A 16,143-nucleotide genomic window follows, 5' to 3' on the forward strand; every position below is an offset into this window, starting at 1 on the left:
GTTGGCCTTGAGTTTGGGACAATCCTCGAGCCTCAGTTTCCTAAGTGTTCTTACTACAGACCTGTTTACTTTAAAGTCCATGTAAACAACTCTGCATGTGAATGCAGGTGTGGTGTGCATGTATCACAGTGCATGTGGAGGAGGACCCTTGGGTATTGATTGTTTTGAGACTCAAACAAACGTGATGGCACACACCTTTAATCCCAGCGCTTTGGAAGGATAGTCAGGCAGATTGAGGCCTGACTGGTCTAAAAAGCTAGTTCAAAGGTTCCACAGAGAAGCCCTGTCTTGAAAAACCTAAAAAATAAGCCGGGCAGTGGTGGTGCACACCTTTAATCCTAGCACTTGGGAGGCAGAGGCAGGCTGATTTCTGAGTTCGAGGTCAATGTGGTCTACAGAGTTCGTTCCAGGACAGCCAGGGCTACACAGAGAAACCCTGTCTCGAAAAAACAAAACAAACAAAAAAATAAATAAATAAACAAGTAAAATAGAAGCCAGGTGGTGGTGGCCCCAAAACATCTTCAGTCCTAGTACTCCTGAGGCAGAGACAGGAAGATCTCTAGTGTACTGAGGAATTTTAACTCAGCTCCTCATGCTGTTGTGGTGAGCACTTTACTGACAGCCATCTCCTCAATGTGTATTTAATTTGAGACAGGGTCTCCCTATGTAAAACGTCTAGGCCTGGAATTCTATGTAGACCAGGCTGACTTCATCTCTCATAGATCTGCCTATCTCTGTCTGTGTCTCTCCAGTGCTGGTGTAAAGGTGAGTGCTACCGTCCCCAGCCAGATGTGTGCTCTAACAGCCTGAAACTGAGCTCAGTGGTATTACCTACTCAAGTGTTTTTCAAGCCTTTGCTATTTATTTGGTACTAAAGCTAAGGCAAATGCTGAAACAGCCCTCCCACCATGACCTCTGCAGTTGGGCCTGTGATACAGATGCACCAGTTGCTTGCTTGCTCTTCTACTCTGGCCTCATTTTCAGCAGCCAAATTGTCTGGTACTTAATGGAGACAATGGGATTTCTTCCAACTGTTCCCCACCACCTCCAAAAACGAGTTTCCCCATCAGTTTGCACCACCCCTCTTCCTAGGAAGGAAGCTCCCCCTTTTCTCTCACTTGACTTCTCTTTGTTCTTTGTTTTGATGTGATTTTTTTCCTTTCATCTTCAGCCTGCCTTTGGTTCCCTCCTTAGCTTATGAGCATGTTCCCAGTCTCCTTCTCCCCCAGCAAATTCTGAAAAACTGCTTCCTTTTCAGGTAGCTGATCTAACTATCGTCCTTCCCAAAGTTAGTGGGAGCAGTTTACACCCATTTTTATTCACCCCTCAGACAACTTTATCACCAATTCTTTCAGAAATTTTCAGATTACTGTCAGCCACCTGGTTGCAGACCAGTGATTTCTTCATGTTGCAGTGTGCTCCTGATTGGTGATTTCTTCATCTTTAACGTTTCTTGTGGCAGAATGTGACACTGATGTGAATGTGGACCAGGGAGAGGGCTGGCTCAGTTGACTAGTGAGTTGGCAGAAGGGTACAGGCCCCTTGGCACTTGCTGATCCTGATAACTTGAGTTCAATCCTTGGGATCCATGTAGTTGATGGAGAGGACAGACTCCTTGCAAGTTGCTCTCTGACCTCTACAAATACAGTACATAAATAGAATGCAATTTCTTTTTTGTTTTTTGTTTTTTCGAGACAGGGTTTCTCTGTGTAGTCCTGGCTGTCCTGGAACTCTCTGTAGACCAGGCTGGCCTCAAACTCAGAAATCTGCCTGCCTCTGCCTCCCAAGTGCTGGGATTAAAGGTGTGAGCCACCACCGCCCGGCGTAATTTCTTTTTTTTAAAAAATGCCAAAGGTTGAAGGAGGGTGGAGGAAAGCAAATGTGAACATGTATACCTTTAATCTCAGCACTCTGGAAGCAAACAAAGCGGGTGGGTATTCCTGAGTTCAAGAGTTCAAGGCCAGCCAGGCCTACACAGTGAGACAGACCTTCCTTGATTCAAACAAAACAAGTTACAAGGGGCCAAAGAGACAGTAGTTAAGAACACTTGCTGAAAGCTGGGCACACACCTTTAGTTCCAGCACTCAAGAGGCAGACAGATCTGAGGTTGAGACCAGCCTGATCTACAAAATGAGTTCCAGGACAACCAGAGCTATTACAGAGAAACTTTGTCTCAGGGAAGAAAAAAAAAAAAGACAACAAAAACAAAACAAAAGAATGCTTCCTGTTCTTCCAGAGGACCCACATCTGGCAGCTCACAACTACCTGTAACTCCAGCTCCAGGAGATGTGATGTCCTCTTCTGGCCTCTGAAAACACTACTTCAATGCACAAACTCACAGGTGGACATACACATATAAACATAATTAAAAGAAAAAAAGTAAAATCTTTTAAATAAAGCAAGATGTAATAAAGCCATCTGGCTAGATGGCTCAACAGGTAACGGTACTTGCCCCTAAGCCTGATAACCTGAGTTTGAGCCCTTGCACCAACATGGTAGAAGGAGAGAACCATCTCCTGAGGGTTGGCCTCTGACTTTGACATGTGTGCTGTGGCATGTACATGTATACACAAAACACTCAAGTAGGTATAAAGACTAACCAAACATAGCCCAAATGTGGAGGCTTAGATCTATAATCTCAGCACTCAGGAGGCAGAGACAAGTGGACCTCTGTGAGAGGACAACCTGGTTTACAAAGTGGCACTCTGTCTCAGAATGTGTGTCTCTCTCTCTGTGTATGCACGCATATGTGTATATCTGGTGGTGAAAAATTAAGTCAGCCAACACTGGCAAAACAAAATGTGACATTAAATTACTTGTGTCTTCTCCAGCCCTTCTAGTCTCCAGAGACATTACTTCCTCTGACACTTTTAAACGTTGGTGTTCCATCTTAGGCCCTTTTCTTCTTTCTCAAGTCTCATCTACACTAGCATGTTCTCTCTCTTCTCCCCCCACCTCTGTCTCTGTTGTCATGTATACACCCCCCACTGCCTGTGCCAAGTCCTGGGATTAAAGGCATTTGCCATGGTGCCTGCTTTTGTTGGTATTTTTTAAAATTGTCTAAACTGGCCTTGAACTCCCTCTGTATCCCAGTAGACCTTGGAGTTTTAATCCTTCTACCTCAGTCAAGTAACTGACATTACAGGCTTATGCCACCAGCTCAGATTACACACACACACACACACACACACACACACACACACACACACACACACACAGAGAGAGAGAGAGACAGAGACAGAGAGACAGAGAGGTAGAGGAGGGGGAGAGAGATTTGTGTGTGCATGTGTGCAGGCGCTAATTGTCTGAGAGAAAAGTGCTAGCTCCTCTGGAACTCTGGAGCTATAGTTACGTATGTTTGTGAACTGGAAACTGAACTCAGGATCTTCTGTAAAAACAGCAGGGCACCCTCACCCGCTAAGCCTGGGTTATATATTCGTGCAGCTACACACTTTTTTTTTCTTTTTTTTTGGTTTGCTTGGGATTCCAACTCAGGTTCTGTCTCTCCAACTGCAGTTGTTCCCTTCTATCCTGGCACCCCACCACCACTACCACCTCCACCTTGAGACAAAGTCTCACTCTAGTCCAGGATGGCCTGGGATTCACTGTGTAGCCCAAGATGGCCTCCAACTTGCAGTAGTATTCCTGCCTCTTAATTCCAAATGCTAAGATTACAGGAGTGAACCACTGTGACTGGGTTCTGGGTTGTTTCCGTCTTCAAAAGAAATAGTGACCCAAGGCTTTGGCAGAGGAGTTCGTCTTGCTGCTGCATCCTTACCCTGCTCCCACTCTGGAGGAGAGCATCTCCAGAGACATTCCTAACAAAAGAAGCCATTTGATCTTCAATTGCCCACATCCCCACTTATCTGATCTGGGGGCTGTGAAGGAGGACAGCAGGAACTAAGCATAGCATCCCACACCTTACTAGCACAGCCCAGCAGACTTCCAGAAGGGCCAAGGAAGGAAGGAAGCATTGCTATCTCCAGCCCTGTCCCCTGCTCCAGCTGCTGTTTCACAGCTATTGCCTCCCCTCATGCATACATACTCCCCAGAAGAAGGCCCCGACTGCTGTGAGCTGGTACCTTAACCTCTGATCTAAGTTAGGTCATTCTGAGAAAGGCAGCTAATACACTAGTACAGGGACAGAAGCATGAACAGGAACCAGTGCCTTTTGACCAGCTCTTTGAAGCCGGCTGCTCATAGGTGTGGTGACTGGTTTCTTACTCTGGGGAAAATTAAGCTGCATGCCTGTCTCTATTGCAACGCAAGCCACAGACTTTGTTCATACGGACGTGCCCTCTACACACCCTGTGCGCCCCCCCCCCCCCTTTTATTTTATAGTACTGCAGTTTAGGACGTTTCAGAAGCATACTGTGAATATTTGTCATCTGAGGAGGTGGTCCTCTTGCCCGGGACAAGTTTCTTCTGTCTGCTGACCTCTGGTGGTGAGATTTTGAACTGTAGGTTCCCTTCCCAGTTGTTAGCCTGTTGGCAAACGTTAATGCTGGCTGGTACACACTTCTCAGCACTCCGAATTCAAATGTTGAAATACTGTAAACAGTGGAAATTTTTTAAGACGCAGTCTATGTAGTCATGGCTGTCCTGGAATTTGCCATGTCGACCAGGCTGGCCTATGAACTCACAAAGATCCATCTGCCTCTGCCTTCTGAGTACTGGGATTAAAGGCATGCACCATGCCCAGTAAGGAAACATTTTTTTAGCCTATGAAGTTTGCATTTGTTCTAAGGCAACATTGTACAATACATAGAACAGAGAATAGAGCCTGGGCTTTGGAGCCATACATACCCAGATTCAAATCTCACTTTTTTTTTTTTTTTAAATCAGAATGAGTATTGACAGTTCATCTATGCTGAATCTTAGTGAAAAAATATTAGATGATTTAAAAATGCTTATTTCTGGCTTTTCTTTAAAACATAGTAATGCTTACTAAAAGATGTCTTCTCGGGGTCTGGAGAGATGGCTCAGGGGTTAAGAGCACTGGCTGCTCTTCCAGAGGTCATGAGTTCAATTCCCAGCAACCACATGGTGGCTCACAACCATCTGTAACTGGATTCAATGCCTTCTTCACATAAAATAAATAAATAAATCTTAAAAAAAAAAAAAAAAAAAAAAAAGATGTCTTCTCAATGGTGGTGATTTCCTCAGTGTTTGAATCCTGAGACGTGTGCATGTGTATGTATGTGCTCTGTACTGCTCGTACAAGGGCTCTGTACTCCAGGCAAGTGCTTGTTATCATGCTAATTGTTTTCTTTCTTTGTTATGGCAAAATATATAATCAATTATTATTCCAATCATTTTCTTTTACTTTTTTTTTTTTTTTTTTAGTTAGTTTTGAGGGTTGTTGTTATTGTTGTTGTGTTGGTTTGATTTGGTTTGTGTTTTTGAGGTTTTTAGTTCTTGAGGCAGGGTCTCACTATGTAGGTCTGTCTGTCCAAGAACCATGTGCACTAGGCAGGCCTCAAAGTCACAGAGATCTGCCTTCCTCTGCCTCCTGAGTGATGGAATTCTAACCATTTCCAACATTTTTCTCTTTAAAGCTTTTTAAAATTTTGAATGTCTGGAGGGATGGTTCAGTTTTTAGGAGCTGTTAGCAGCACATGCTGTTCTTGTTTTATTTTATTGACTGCATGTCTGTCTGTACACCACATGCATGCCTGGTGCCCATGGAGGCCAGAGGAGGATGTCAAACCTTTGGGAACTGGAGTTACAAACAGTTGTGAGCTGCCATGTGAGTGAACCAAGCCTGGTTCTTCCATGAGAGTTCCAAGTGCTTTTGATAATGGTGCCATCTCACCAGGCCTACTCTGAAAATTTTCATATCCTTTCTGATTTTTGAGTTTGAAAAATGAGATTGACTTTAGTTGATCTGTGAAGTCTTCTCTGTTCAGTATGCTACAGATCTGAGTTCTCAATCCGTGGGAACCATCTTGGGCAGAGCCCTAAACATTTGACATCTTTCTGAAAAAGGCGGAAGGTCCAGTACCTTCTTCCAAGGTCAGTAAGGGTTAGAGTTAGTTATCACAGGGTTCTCAGCTGGACAGCCAAGGTCCCTTCCTCCCCTCTCTGCAGAGAGAAAGAGGAGGCAGTTGAAGAAAAGATTGGTTCTCTGCTCCTCCCTTCTCTCCCTGTTTTCCTCACACCCACTTCTCCCCCACAGCAGCCTTCTCCCCCACAGAGACTGGGATAGGACAGAGGGGGGCGGAGTTGGGAATTGAGGGCTTGGAAGCCCCACAGTGCCCTGTATTTGTATGAAGCCTTGGCTGGGGTAGCTGTGCTGGTTTATGCTGTCCTGCTGGCATCTTTTAGCAGGATGATGGGCACACTGGGGCTTGGGACACTGCTTCCTGCAGCTGCACAAGGTAAGCCTCTACAGAGAGGAGGGGGATCTTTACATCACTCAGCAAGGGAAAAGGTGTATGCGAAGCAGCAGCCATCCATTTGAAGAGGCCATGGTGAGGCTCAGACCTCAGGACTCTGCTGACCCAGTGTCCTGTGCCTCTGCTGTACTGACCCGGGATCCAGACATCATGTTTTGTCTGTCCTTGGATGCTACTTGTTTTTGCCTTCACTCCCTTCTTGACTTCCCTTTCTTCACCCTGGACTTCAGTGTCGCCAAACAGGAGGACCTGTGTGTTCTTTGAGGCCCCTGGAGTGCGAGGAAGCACAAAGACACTGGGGGAAGTGCTAGATGCAGGATCAGGCCCTCCCAAGGGTATCCGCTGCCTCTACAGCCATTGCTGCTTTGGGATCTGGAATCTGACCCATGGCCGGGCACAAGTGGAGATGCAAGGTGAATGATGAAGTACATGGAGGGTGAGAGCTAGGGTAGGGAAAGGCGTCTCTGGGTTACGGGAGGCAGCCAAGAGGAGGGGAGAAGTGAATGCGTAGAGGCAAGACAGGCATGTCAGATGCCTTTGACAGAGAAGGGATTTGTTCTCTGTCTCCAAACCTCATTGAACTCTCTCTCCTTTTCCTCCTTCCCCTAATCCCACCCCTTCAGGATGCCGAGACAGTGATGAGCCAGGCTGTGAGTCCCTCCACTGTGACCCCATCCCTCGAGCCCACCTCAGCCCCAGCTCCACGCTCTTCACATGCTCCTGTGGTACTGACTTCTGCAATGCCAATTACAGCCGCCTGCCTTCTTCAGGCAGCCAAGGGGTTCCTGGCCCCCAGGAGCCAGAGGCTACCCCAGGTAGTTGACTTCCCCATGGTACTAGAGCCCACAGGGGGCAGAAGCATAGGTCAGGGTGAGAACCAGGGCCAGTTCTCACCCCACCCCCGCCCAAACTTTCCTCCTGGCCTTGGAAAGTTGGTTGCCCTGGTGACTGGGAGATAAGGGGGCTTGTGACCAGCATGGGGGTGGTTTGGAAAGCAATCTCTTTGAAGAGGGGAGAGGTTCAGTGCTCACCCACATGCCTTCTCTCCTTGCTCTCCAGGTGGGCCCATCTGGATGGCATTGCTGCTGCTGGGGATGTTTCTTGTGCTCCTGCTGAGCAGCATCATTTTGGGTACTAATGTCTTCCCACCCCTCCTTCATGATCACATGACCCTTCCCCAAAGGTCCAACCCTTCTCCAGGCTCTGCTGATCCCCCAGGTCTGGGATTTTTTTTGTAGCTCCACATTTTCTCTTCTTCAGCCCTGCTACAGCGAAAAGCCTGTAGAGTGCAAGGTGGGTCAGACCCGGAGCCAGGCTCAGGCCGAGACACCAGTGAGGAGCTGCCGGAGCTGGAGGAGCTGCGCTTCTCCCAGGTGCCCCGAGGAAGGAGGGTGGGCTCCTGTGGCGCTCCTGGAGGTTCTGCTGGAGAGGAAGCCTGGCCTTGAGGCCCACACTCAATGCAGTGTCTTTACTAGGTAATCCAGGAAGGAGGTCATGCAGTCGTCTGGGCCGGGAGGCTTCAGGGCAAGATGGTAGCCATCAAGGCCTTCCCCCCAAGGGCCGTGGCCCAGTTCCGAGCTGAGAGAGCTGTGTACCAGCTGCTAGGCCTACAGCATGACCATATTGTTCGCTTTATCACTGCTGGCCAGGGAGGACCTGGCCCTCTGCCCTCTGGACCTTTGCTCGTACTGGAACTGTATCCTAAGGTAAGTACCAAGGAATATCTGTAGCCTGTACTATGCACTACGCCTATGGGGTGCTACATGGCGATGGGGGCCTCACTCACTCATGGGTATTTTCCTGCCTCATCTTTCCTTAGAATGAAATATATATAAGATATATATATCATATATATATGTATATATATGATATATACTATATTATATTGTATATTATATATCATATATATATATATCTTTTTATGACAGTTTCTCAGTGTAGCCTTGGCTGTCTTGGAACTTGTGCTGTAGACTAGGCTAGCCTTGAACACACAGAGATCTCCCAAGAGCTGGGATTAAAGTCATGTTCCACTCCTGCCTGGCTAGAAGTGAGCCATTGTTAAATACATATCCAGGAATAGCTTTCTAAGCTCATTCATATGTTCACTTAACCAATACTTATAAACTATGTGGCAAGCACTTCTAGATGCTGAGAAAAGCACACACAGAAGTTCCCAGTTTTTGCAGGTGTCACAGACTAACGGGTTATAGAAAGGAATAAACACAAAAGGAAGTGTCAAGCAAATGTCAAGTGTGCTGAGGGACCGGGCACTGGGAGCAGGAAGCAATGATAATGACAGATCAAACCCGAGGGACGGTCAAGATGGTGCAGCCGCTAACGATGCTTACTTACCGTGCAAGCCTTGGGTATCTGAGTTCAGTCTCCAGAACCAAGTCAAGGTAGAAGGGGAAAACTCTACAAAGTTGTTGTCTTAGTCAGGTTTCTATTCCTACACAAACATCATGACCAAGAAGCAAGTTGGGGAGGAAAGGGTTTATTCAGCTTACACTTCTACATTACAGCTCGTAATGCATATTATGAACTCAAGCAGGTCAGGAAGCAGGAGCTGATGCAGAGGCCATGGAGGCATGTTACTTACTGGCTTGCTTCCCCTGGCTTGCTCAGCTTGCTTGCTTATAGAACCCAAGACCACCAGCCCAGGGATGCCACCACCCACAGTGGGCCCTCCCACCCTTGATCACTAATTGAGAAAATGCCTTACAGTTGAATCTCATAGAAGCATTTCCTCGAGGTAGGCTCCTTTCTCTGTGATAACTCCATCTTGTGTCAAGTTGACACACAAAACCAGCCAGTACAGTTGTCCTCTGACCACAATGCACTCTGGTGTGGCCTCCCAAAGACTCCCCCTTCAGTAATAATTTTTAAAATGTGTGTAGCCGGGCGGTGGTGGCGCACGCCTTTAATCCCAGCACTTGGGAGGCAGAGGCAGGCGGATTTCTGAGTTCGAGGCCAGCCTGGTCTACAGAGTGAGTTCCAGGACAGCCAGGGCTACACAGAGAAACCCTGTCTCAAAAAACCAAAAAAAAAAAAAATGTGTGTAGGTGTTCCACCTGCACATATGTCTGTAGACTGTATGCATGCCAGGTGCCCATGAAAGTCAGGAGAGGGTGTTACCTCTCCTGGGACTTTCAGAGTAGCTCTGATATGATACTGGGAATTAAACTCCAGTCCCCTGGAAGAACAGCCAGTGTAACTGCTGGGCCATTTCTCTCAGTTTTATTAAAAGAAAGGATGTATGTTCCCTGAGGTGAGAGAGTAACAACATGAAGTTGAGGAAAGCTGGGTAGTAGGACTTGACTATAATCCGTGTACTTGGGAGGCTGAAATGAGAGGACTGAGGTGAATTCCAGGCTAGCCTGGGCTACATATGACCCTGACTCAAAGAAAAAAAAAAACAGGCCTGAGTGCAGTGGGACACACTCTAAACCCCAGTATTTGGGAGGCAGAGGCAGGCATATCTATGCGAGTTCAAGGTCAGCCAAAGTTACAAAGTAAGACAAAAGAAAACAAAAAAGAGTGAAGAGGAAGAGGGAGGCAGAGGCGAGGCCACATCGAGCCTGGGCCTGCTCAAGACTGGGGTGCATTGTAAGCCCTGGGCGAGGCTCTAGGCACTTTGAACACTTTCCCACGCTCTATGTTCAGACGCATACCACGAGGTAGAAATTGTATCCATAGAAAAGGAAACTTGTTTGCTCAGTGTATGCGACTTGAGAATCTGGCTCCTCACTGAACTGCTGCTATCTCCAGTTTATCCAAGGTCAGCACCGCCTGTTCCTTCAAGTGAGATCTCCGCCGGTGCCTCTGCCCTAATTGTACCTCAGCTCCTAACCTGCTTAAACGCAATGGGTCTCTCCCAGGCTTTACCAACCTGTACAACTCTTTCATTGCTGAGATCTTGAGTTCTGGAAAGTTCCCTTTTCACCACATTCTTCTTGGGCCTATTAAAAAATAACATCTCAGCCTGGGGATATAGCTTAGTCAATAAAGTGCCCGCTGTGTGTGAGTGCCTGAGTTCAGTTCTCAGAAATACATTTAAAAAGCCAGATTTGGTGCAGGAGAGATGGTTCAGTCATTAGGAGCACTGGCTACTCACTCTCCCAGAGTAGTATGCTGTCACAGTCGCCTGTAACTCCAGCTCCAGGGGATGCAATGCCCCCCTCTGGTCACCAGGGGCACCTGCAGACAGACATACAGACATACAGACACACACACACACACACACACACACACACACACACACACACACACACAGAAAGACACATGCCCATACTTAAATTTTTTTAAGTTTATTTTTATTTATGGGTTTGTGCTCTTCTCTCTCTCTCTCTCTGTGGTTATACACACATGGAAGTGGGTGCTCTGAGATTAGAGGCGCCCCCTGGAGCTGGAGTTATGTAGGCAGTTTATTGCTTGATGTGGGTCCTGAGAGTTGAACTCTGACCTACTAGAAGAGCAGTATACCACAGAGCACAGACTCAGCGCTCTAGCCCAAAAGTAAAATAAATATTTGTTTGTTTGTTCAAGATAGGGTTTCTCTGTGTAGCCCTGGCTATCCTGAAACTCACTCTGTAGACCAGGCTGGCCTCAAACTCACAGAGATCCACCTGCCTCTGCCTCCAGAGTGCTGGTATTAAAGGTATGTGCTGCCACACTTGGCTAAAAGTAAGATAAATGTTAAAAAAGAAATAAAATACTAGAAAGCCAGGTGTGGTGGTGCACATCTGTAATACTAAGAAAAAGAAAAGCAGAAAAAGAAGAAAAATCCAGCCATTGTGGTACCTGCTCGGGAGGTGGAGATAAATTTCTGGGCTTGCTGGCCAGGCAGCCTGAGCTCCAGGTTAGTAAGAGAACCTGTCTCAAAAACCATTCACAGGCACACAGTTCCTTCTTGTTTGCTCAGCTTCCTCTGGCTTCCACATGTGCTGTCAGTCACGGGTGCTGGAGCCCGACATTCAGCTCATTTCTATACTGTGGCATTTATTAAATTCCCTGCTTCTATTGTGCGTCCCTCTTCCTGAGACACAGTGTCGCCCGGGTACAACTGTGGCACACTAAAGGTGATCAGCATGGCCCCTCCTCCACTGGCTCCACATGTCTATGCAGGCCCGTTACCCCAGGTTACCCCAGGTTATCCCAGTGGTTTGAGGGACTGACACCCTTGAGCACCTTTGTCCTGAGTCTTCTGAGTCGTCATATGACAGTGACTCTTAGACTGCTTGAGATCTACTTGGATTACAACTTCCATTTGTGTCTCATTATCTGACTTCCAGAAAGCTGACTCAGCATCCGCCAGTGCTCAGCCTCCAGCCAGTGTGGCAATTTGTGCCTGTGCTGCTGGCACGCACTCAGGAGGCAGAGGCAGGAGGATCGCTGCAACCTCGACAGCAGTCTCGTCTTCATAGTGATGTCAGCCAGGGTTGCATACACACCAGTGAGATCCTGCCTAAAAGAAGGGGGAAGGGAAGGAAGCCAGCAAGGTGGCTCATGGGTAAAGGCGCTTCTATTGAACCTGCAGGCCTGAGGCCGTCCCTGAAGCCTAGTCGGTGAAAGGAGAAAACCAACTCTAGCAAATTGTCTTTTGACTTCCACATGTGCCGTGGGGCATGTGGAGTAGGTACCCACATACCCACACACAAATAAGTGTACTAATTTTTTTAAATAAAGGAGGAAAAGGAAAAAAAAGAAAGAAAAAAAAAAAAAGGCAAAAATCAGGGTTGTCAGAATGCCTTCACCCTGGGTCCTCATGAGGTCTATAGGAGACCCTGTTCTTTCTTTCTTTCTTTCTTTCTTTCTTTCTTTCTTTTTTTTTTTTTTTTTTGGGGGGGGGGGGTTCGAGACAGGGTTTGTCTGCGTAGCCCTGGCTGTCCTGGAACTCACTCTGTAGACCAGGCTGGCCTCGAACTCAGAAATCCGCCTGCCTCTGCCTCCCAAGTGCTGGGATTAAAGGCGTGCGCCACCACTGCCTGGCAGGAGACCCTGTTCTAAGGGTCGAAGTTAGTACCCAGTACTACTGAATTAAGCTATTTTTTTTCCCATGTCAGGCCTTAACTAAAATTATAATGTGTGTGTGTGTACACGCGCACGCGCGCACACACACACACACACACACACACACACACACGTGCCTGACTTGTTCCTGATCCCCTTCCTTCCCCTGCCCAAGTGCTGGGGTGGCAGGCACGCAGAACCACACCTAACCAGTTACTATTTTTGCTGTCACTTTAATACATATTCTCAAGCTTCCACTGTCTGTAGTGTCTTGACCTGGTTCTGTCAGGGTGTCTCTGTCTGCTGGGGAGGTGCGACCTGGTGTGTGTGGGGTCTGTCAGTTGCTCTCTGCTCCCTGGAATGATCTGTGTGCCCTGTTCCTGACTCTGCTTTTCTCCAGGGCTCCTTATGCCACTACTTGACTCAGTATACGAGCGACTGGGGAAGTTCCTTGAGGATGGCTCTGTCGCTGGCTGAGGGCCTGGCGTTTCTCCATGAGGAGCGATGGCAGGATGGTGAGTATCCCGCAACATGGAGGGAGGAGTCAGTAGCCGCACCGATGAGTCCAATTCTCCCTCCGCTTAGAGGAGAAGGACTGCACCAAGCAGAACCACATGACCTTTGCCCACAGGCCAGTACAAACCAGGTATCGCTCACCGAGACCTGAGCAGCCAGAATGTGCTCATTCGGGAAGATAGGTCATGTGCCATCGGAGACCTGGGCCTTGCCTTGGTGCTCCCTGGCCTTGCTCAGCCCCCTGCCTTGGCCCCTACGCAACCCCGAGGCCCAGCTGCCATTTTGGAGGTGAGTGCTTTTTGATAAGTGTGAGACCTGAGAAGACGATGGCTCTGAGGACCCTATAACCATTGCTGTGGCAACAGGTGCGGCTTTGCTAGTAGACGGGTATTGCGGTGACTGGGGGATGTGTGGACCAGAGCTGTGAGACAGGTTGCCATAGAGGTGACTCCTGGCACTCCACATCTTCTCCCAGGCTGGCACCCAGAGGTACATGGCTCCAGAGCTCTTGGACAAGACTCTAGATCTGCAGGACTGGGGCACAGCTCTCCAGAGAGCGGATGTTTACTCTCTGGCGCTACTACTGTGGGAGATCCTGAGCCGTTGTTCCGATTTGAGGCCTGGTAAAGTCTCTGTCCCAGAGTCCCTCCTGACAAACGCTCACATACCTTCTGACTTATTCCTATTCTTTACCACCTAGGAGCCTCCTCACCAGGGTACATTAACAGTCTCTGTCTACACTTTTCCCAGACCACAGACCACCACCTTTCCAATTGGCTTATGAGGCAGAACTGGGCAGCAATCCCAGTGCCTGTGAGCTCTGGGCCCTGGCGGTGGAGGAGAGGAAGCGCCCCAACATCCCATCCACATGGAGCTGCTCTGTCACAGTAAGAAACCACAGGATTGCTAGCTGGGGACCAGGAGCAGGAGCTGAGTATGGATTTAAAGGACTTCTCTGCCACACCAGACCTTCTCCTCCTATCCTGGGCCTCAGTTTGTCTTTTCTTCTACAAGTCTCACACAATTGGCACACGCCTTCCTGTGGAGTCTCTATCCCTATCCCTCACTCCACAGTTAGCTCTGTCCTTCAGTCATCTCCTCCAGGAAGTCCTTTCTGACTTTTCTCTTACTCAGAGCTCAGCCCCTCTTTGATAGTGTTTCTTCAGGTACAGTGCACCCCAAAGTTCAAACCAGTGCCCCATCATTTTGTACTACGCAGCTGTGTTTGTGCTGTGGACCAATTAAAGCTAGCTCTAGGTATAACAAGGTCAGAAGGGTCATTTGATAGTGAAAGCCCGGATCTCTTCACAAATGGTTTTCTGAGGTGTCCCTTCTCCCACTCTCCTGCCTGACATTTCTACCATACTACTGTCTGTTGGGTTGGCTAATGGAAGCCAGGCTTTGTCTGTAGGACACAGTGGATGACTAAGAGAACAAAGAGTAACTTTCCATTAGCACATAAGTTGTCAGCCTGGATTATCCTTAGAGGAAAAGGTAGACCCTTTGGAAGGTATCCAAAGGACTCTGTCACAGGGATCAAACTCAAGGGGCTGGACTTTAGGGGATAGGGCTCAGAGGTGATCCACAAGTGGGGTGTGGAACATGTGGGAGAAGCAAAGACTGGAGATGTCTACTCTGGGGTTGGCCAGGCCCACCACCTAGTCTCTCCCTCCAGGACCCCAGGGGGCTGAGGGAACTTCTGGAAGATTGCTGGGACGCAGACCCAGAAGCACGGCTGACGGCTGAGTGTGTGCAGCAGCGCCTGGCAGCCCTGGCTTACCCTCAGGTGGCTTCCTCCTTCCCAGAGAGCTGTCCCCTGGGCTGCCCTGAGAACTGCCCTGTGGCCCTGCAGCACTGCTCTGCTGCTCTCCCCTGCAGGCCTCAGCAGAGTTCTTGTCTCCTTAGTGTTCAGCAAGGCCCTGGTTCTAGGAGTCCTGAGCCTGTAGGTGCCACTGTTTAGGTGTATGTAAATGAGCAGCCTGTATGAGCTCTTTATACAGGCTGACATACACGTAGCCGACATGCGCATGGCGACATGTCGGGAAAGAGAATAAAGCAAGATTTCCACTCACTCTTCCTTTCCACCCGTGTGTATTTACTTCTTTTTAAAGATCTGTTTACTTTATTCATAGTACATGTGTTTGTCTCTGAGTTTGTGTGTGCCACATACATGCGGGAGGCATTGGAGGCCAGAAGATGTCAAAGCCCCTGGAACTGGAGTCACAAGCAGTTGTGAGCCACCATGTGGGTGGGTGCTGAGAACAGGTTCCTTGCAAGGGCAGTAATTGCTCTGAGCTCCTAAGCCATCTCTTTAGCCCTTTATTTATGATCTATTTATTTTTGAGGCAGGGTCTTACCGTGTAGCTTGGCTAACCTACACTTACTACTCAGTATGTAGCCCAGGCTAGTCTCAGACTTGCAACAATCGTCTTGCCTTAGCATCTTGAGCAATGCTTGAGACACTAGCATTTTTTACTTACTTATTTACTTATTTATTTATTAGACAAGGTCTCACTTTGTAGCCATGGCTGGTCTGGAACTCACTTTGTAGACTAGGTTGGCCTTGAACTCACAGAAATTTACCTGCCTGTTTCTCAAGTGCTAGGATTTAAGGTGTGTGTGTGTCCCGTCTACCTCTCTCTCTCACACACACACTGTGTGTGTGTGTGTGTGTGTGTGTGTGTGTGTGTGTGTGTGTGTGTGCTGTACATACGGGCACAAGTGCCTGTAGAGACCAAAGGCATTGAATACCCCTGAAGCTGGAGTTTTAAGCCACTTGATATAGATGCTGGGTTGCTGAACTCTGCTCCTCTGGAATAGCAATGTATGCCTTTTAATCTCTAAGCTATCTCTCTAGGACCACCAGGATTAATTTTCACACGGTAGCATCACTTGCTGGGCACTGGAGGAGTGGTCACAATGAAGCCATTGTCCCGAGGGCACTTAGATTGCTGAGACTAGTATTGTGGGGATCTACACATTGTCAGGGGGTGAGTGGAAGCTTACCTAGGCAGCAGTTTCCCAGGAGCACCAGGGGATGGCGCTATACCTCCGTTGGCATAGTGCTTACAGAATATTCATTCAGGAAGCCCTGGGTTTCCCTAGCATTGCATAAACTGTGTGGTACATGCTTGTAATTCCAGCACAGGGAAGGTGGAGGCAGGAGTAGATCTGGAGCTGTAGGCAGGGAAGATTAACATTTCAAAGTCAGAGGCTGGAG

The 16,143-nt window shown here is 48.1% G+C and overlaps 1 protein-coding gene across 1 annotated transcript; it reads left to right on the forward strand.

Moving 5' to 3' along the window:
• The first annotated feature begins 6,230 nt into the window (after positions 1–6,230).
• Amhr2 (anti-Mullerian hormone receptor type 2) lies at positions 6,231–15,001 on the forward strand. The gene is made up of 11 exons (XM_034517273.2): positions 6,231–6,380; positions 6,629–6,811; positions 7,022–7,213; positions 7,458–7,529; positions 7,659–7,771; positions 7,874–8,104; positions 12,808–12,922; positions 13,039–13,211; positions 13,399–13,546; positions 13,674–13,810; positions 14,599–15,001. The coding sequence occupies exons 1-11, from the start codon at positions 6,332–6,334 to the stop codon at positions 14,881–14,883; spliced, it is 1,698 nt and encodes a 565-aa protein (XP_034373164.1). The 5' UTR covers positions 6,231–6,331; the 3' UTR covers positions 14,884–15,001.
• The last annotated feature ends 1,142 nt before the right edge of the window (positions 15,002–16,143 follow it).

This window comes from Arvicanthis niloticus, chromosome 13, assembly GCF_011762505.2.
Source record: "Arvicanthis niloticus isolate mArvNil1 chromosome 13, mArvNil1.pat.X, whole genome shotgun sequence".
Taxonomy (NCBI): Eukaryota; Metazoa; Chordata; class Mammalia; order Rodentia; family Muridae; genus Arvicanthis; species Arvicanthis niloticus.

What these genes read in the sequence shown, in the direction of transcription:
- Amhr2 (XM_034517273.2), top strand. Translation starts at nt 6,332, where the DNA reads ATGATGGGCACACTGGGGCTTGGGACACTGCTTCCTGCAGCTGCACAA. An exon ending in TGAGGAGCGATGGCAGGATG is followed by an intron (nt 12,923 to 13,038) that starts GTGAGTATCCCG and finishes CTTTGCCCACAG; the next exon opens with GCCAGTACAAACCAGGTATC. An exon ending in GCCCAGCTGCCATTTTGGAG is followed by an intron (nt 13,212 to 13,398) that starts GTGAGTGCTTTT and finishes ATCTTCTCCCAG; the next exon opens with GCTGGCACCCAGAGGTACAT.